General features: G+C 39.8%; 1 protein-coding gene across 3 annotated transcripts; it reads left to right on the forward strand.

Annotated features, from left to right (window-relative positions):
- The first annotated feature begins 242 nt into the window (after positions 1-242).
- RPS27L (ribosomal protein S27 like) lies at positions 243-3746 on the forward strand. 3 transcript variants are annotated; one of them, XM_027553810.1, is made up of 4 exons: positions 243-383; positions 1299-1407; positions 2339-2449; positions 3546-3746. In XM_027553810.1, exons 1-4 carry the CDS (start codon positions 378-380, stop codon positions 3572-3574), a joined length of 255 nt encoding a protein of 84 aa, XP_027409611.1. In that variant the 5' UTR covers positions 243-377; the 3' UTR covers positions 3575-3746. The 3 variants fall into 3 exon arrangements, with proteins under 3 accessions (XP_027409611.1, XP_027409610.1, XP_027409609.1); XM_027553809.1 differs by having other exon boundaries at positions 276-383; positions 1303-1407; XM_027553808.1 differs by having other exon boundaries at positions 277-691.
- The last annotated feature ends 498 nt before the right edge of the window (positions 3747-4244 follow it).

Below are 4244 nucleotides of genomic sequence, written 5' to 3' on the forward strand. Positions count from 1 at the left end.
TGCCCACCCTGGTCCGCTCCCGAAGCCTGAGGCGGCTTCCCAGACGAGAGTGAGCCGTCTGAGCTCGACCCTAAGCACCACTGGGCCCAGAGCAGAGACCTGAGGCCGGGGGCCCTAGCCCGGGAGCGCGTTAGAATCCTGGGCTTTGCGGTGTCGGATGGGCGCGCGCCTCAGCACCTCCCCTCTCCCGGAACTCGCGGATCCCGGCCGGAGCCAGCCCCTACCACCGAGAGGTGCGCCTAGAGGGACGAGCCCGCCGCTTCGCTCCTCCCAGCCTCCAGTATCCCGGAAGTTGACGCCGCGCGCTTCGTCGCGTGCTGCTCGCTGGGGTTGTCGCCTTAGAGATCTGCACGGGCTGGGCTTGCGAAAGGATCAACATGCCTGTGAGTTGTTTACTTTCGGGCTTCGCGTTTGTGTCGGCCTTCTCTGTCGCCCGAGGGGCCCCGAGGACAGGCTAAATTCATGGCTCCGCTGGGCCCCGGGGCTCCCTGCAGAACGCCGCTCGGCGCCTCGGATGGCGCGGCTCTTTCGCGCGTGGCGGACTTGTTGGGACTTGCCCGAGCGGCGCGGCGAGCCGGGCCCTGCCAGGGCGTGGAACTGGAAGCCCGGCGCCGCCCTGGGCTGCGGTCTGGAGTTGCTGGTTGGCAGGGAACTGCTCCCTGCGTACCTTACTCAGCCCTCCTGGGTTTCGGTGGGCATCCGCGAGGCTATGATCGTTTACGTCTTCTTGCTTTCCTTTCTTTTTGTGGTTCTTGCCCCCCTCTGCTTCCTCTCGGAAGCGATTTTCTGCTTGTTTCCTTTTTAAAAACTGTCTTCGAAGTTGCCATACAAATTAACTCTATCAGGGACAGTCAAGCGTCAGCCACTTAAGAGTTCTTGTCAGATCAGATGTTGAACCCAGGGGGCAGAAATCACCTCGCTGTTGACATTCTCCGGGTCTACCTCAGCAATTTCTTGTCTCAGCGGGTCCACCAGGGTCAGGATCATTAGCACCACAGTTTTATTTTCTCTGGCGACTGTTATTAGTTACGAACAACGGAGTTAACCTTACCATCTGTTTCCGGATCGTTGTAAAGCCCCTTAACTGGGACTTAGAGAACTCAAGCATTATAAACAGTGTTGATGAAAGTTAACAGGCTTAGAAAACAAAAACTAAAGTGTTGTCTGTGCTGAGTATGACTGTTATTCCTATTTTTGCATGTATATTTTACATATGTTAAATCTGTCAGAGTTGTGGTATCATTCTAGTACTCATACTGTTGTTTGGTTTTTTTGTTTGTTTGTTTGTTTTAATTCAGTTAGCTAGAGATTTACTGCATCCTTCCTTGGACGAGGAAAAGAAAAAACATAAAAAGAAACGGCTGGTTCAAAGTCCAAATTCTTACTTCATGGATGTAAAATGTCCAGGTGAAATTTCAAACTTTAATTCCTTTCCTAAGGAAAATTTCTCTAAAGGACTACTTACAGAATTTCTGTAAGGACTGCTAATAATCTGTTGTGTACATTTAGATATTAGGACCCTCTGTTGGAGTAGAAGTGGGATTAAAGAATTGGAATGTCCTAGGGTTATTTGCATAATAAACCACTTCAGAAACATTTGGGTAGGGGGTTGTGAAGATGGGATTTCCACAAGGGACATGGCATTGAACTTATTAAGTCTTTAAGATGCTCAGATGGTAAGTTTTCTTTTTCATGGTTCAATGAAAAGTATATTGATTCTTCATTGTAAAGCTGTGGGATCCAGTATGGTGGCCATTAGGCACATGTAGCTAGTGAGCACTTGACATGTGGCTAGTCAGAATGGAAAAATTCTTTTTCATTCTTTTTTTTCTTGAGGTATAACTGACATAAAAGTAGTTTATGATGTCATGATTCCATATTTGTATATACTGGGAAATGATCACAATAAGTCTAATTAATACCCATCACCATACATAGTTACAGTTTTTTTTCTTGTGATAACTTTTCAGATATATTCTCTTAGTAGTAACTTTCAAATATTCAGTATGGTATTATTAACTGTAGTCACTACAGTAATTTGCTGTATCTTTAAAGTGTGAAATACACACCAGATTTTGAAGATATAGGGAAAAAAAGGCTTTGATTACACGTTGCAATGATATAATTTTGGAAATACAGACTTCCATAGATTATATTATTAATTTCATCTTAAAAAAAAAGAAACACTTATTTTTAATGTGGCTACTAGAAAAGTTTGTTACGGATGTGGTTGAACAGAACTGAAGTTCCTAATCTTTTACAAAGTCTCTACTAGAAGTACACTGAACAGGTGCTGTGTTTTCTTCTGCTTTTCACTTCTAACACTGCCCCTTTTTAGGTTGCTACAAGATTACCACGGTCTTCAGCCATGCTCAGACAGTAGTGCTTTGCGTAGGCTGTTCAACAGTGCTGTGCCAGCCAACAGGAGGAAAGGCCAGACTCACAGAAGGTAAATCATTTGGCATTTTCTAACCCAGGGATGAGATTTTATGATTTTAGAGTCTTTTTACAAAAATCAGTTTAAAAGAAATCATAGATTCGTAATTACCAAAATAATTTTTATCTTTCATTGTGTGCTCTTTTTAGTAAAGAGTACCCTTTTAAATTAGATAAGTTTGTACTCTTGACCTTGCAAAGAATTCCATAATCTGTTATTGGTCTTAGTTTAGAACATCTAATTTTGTTGTATTATATTTAGTCAATTTGCTTAACTTGGAATATTAGACATAATCAGAATGCAGTAAACGAATAAATACATGTAAATATTTTGTTTCCTATGTATTTGGTACATATAATTTAAGATAGTTTTTATCAATGCTAGCTAAGCAACAGATAACTATATTTAACATGTTAGAGGTTTGATTTCTATGAGCAACTCATGATTAAGACAGTCTCATTTTTAATTCTTTCACTTTTGTGCAGTGAGAAGAAATAATACATATGTATATAATTTTCCATAGTAGTACTTAGGGATTTACAATTCAATAATGATATTTAAAATTGGCTTGTGATATTTTTGGTAACATGGTAAATTCCATGTTATTCTCACTGGAAGAGTTATAAGTGAATTGGTAACAAATCCAAGATCTAGTTAGTATGACCTGGTGAGATCTAACTTTGAAGTCAGCACAATATTTAAGTGCAGTATTCTGCTTAAAAATGTACTTGCAAGATTGCCAAAACCTGCATATCATGCCATGATCTTAGAATTTGTGTCCACATGCTGACAGATGATTAAAAGGGTGCATATGTACTAGAGTTTTCCTAAAAGATCTGAGATGAACTCTAACGAAATTTATTTTATGGAGAAAAGAATTTAGAATAGTTCTTAAAAATTAAGTTTGCATCTTCTGACAGCTTGCATTAAAGTTTTAACTCATGGTCTTAAATGAATTTCATTATAACATTTGAGAGGACTTAATGATTATTTAATCTAAAATTTCTAAAAGCTAAGTTTTTATGTAAAAAGTACTTTTTATCCTTACAACTCTATACCAGAGATAGAACAGACTTGTGTTTAATATGCTTTTGTGATTCTTTTGCAGGCTGTTCATTTAGAAGGAAGCAACACTAATGATCCACACAACTTCTTGAATTTGTGTTCTATCGCAGAAAGCCTTATCAGTTCAGTAATTCCAGTTAATCTACCAAGATAATGTAATTACATTTAATTTTGTAAGGTATACAGCAACACTCTCCTATTTTGGTGTCAGTTTTTCAATAAAGTTTTGATTATGGGCAAATTACTTCTTTGCTTTTTTTAAAAGTATGTGTGAATATGCTCTACATTTATATATACTGTGTATGTGAGTTTGGTTTAAACATTTTTAAAAGCATATTCTGATTAGTTTGTGTCTCACTTCAGGAATAGAAACTCAATATTTATTTTATGTCATTTTTCAAATTACTCTGAAGGGGTTGTGCTGTGCTGTGCTTAGTTGCTCAGTCTTGTCCAACTCTTTTTCACCCCATGGACTGTAGCCCACCAGGCTCCTCTGTCCATGGCAATTCTCCAGGCAAGAATACTAGAGTGGTTTGCCATGCCCTCCTCCAGGGGATTTTCCCAATCCAGGGATGAAACCCAGGTCTCTGGCATTGCAGGCAGATTCTTTACCATCTGAGCCACCAGGGAAGCTTACAAATGGAAAGTTCATTATTTATTAATTCTAAATGTAGTTTGGTTTTGTAACTATGGAAACGTATAGAAGTACATATTTAATGCAGTAACAATCACAGTGTAATGC

The sequence above is a fragment of the Bos indicus x Bos taurus genome, chromosome 10 (assembly GCF_003369695.1).
Source record: "Bos indicus x Bos taurus breed Angus x Brahman F1 hybrid chromosome 10, Bos_hybrid_MaternalHap_v2.0, whole genome shotgun sequence".
NCBI classification, from domain to species: Eukaryota; Metazoa; Chordata; class Mammalia; order Artiodactyla; family Bovidae; genus Bos; species Bos indicus x Bos taurus.

Excerpts from the sequence above, each read along its gene's own strand:
- RPS27L (XM_027553808.1), top strand. The coding sequence starts at position 515 with ATGGCGCGGCTCTTTCGCGCGTGGCGGACTTGTTGGGACTTGCCCGAG. Across the intron at positions 1,408-2,338 it reads CATGGATGTAAAATGTCCAG|GTTGCTACAAGATTACCACG; the intron begins GTGAAATTTCAA and ends GCCCCTTTTTAG. Across the intron at positions 2,450-3,545 it reads AAAGGCCAGACTCACAGAAG|GCTGTTCATTTAGAAGGAAG; the intron begins GTAAATCATTTG and ends ATTCTTTTGCAG.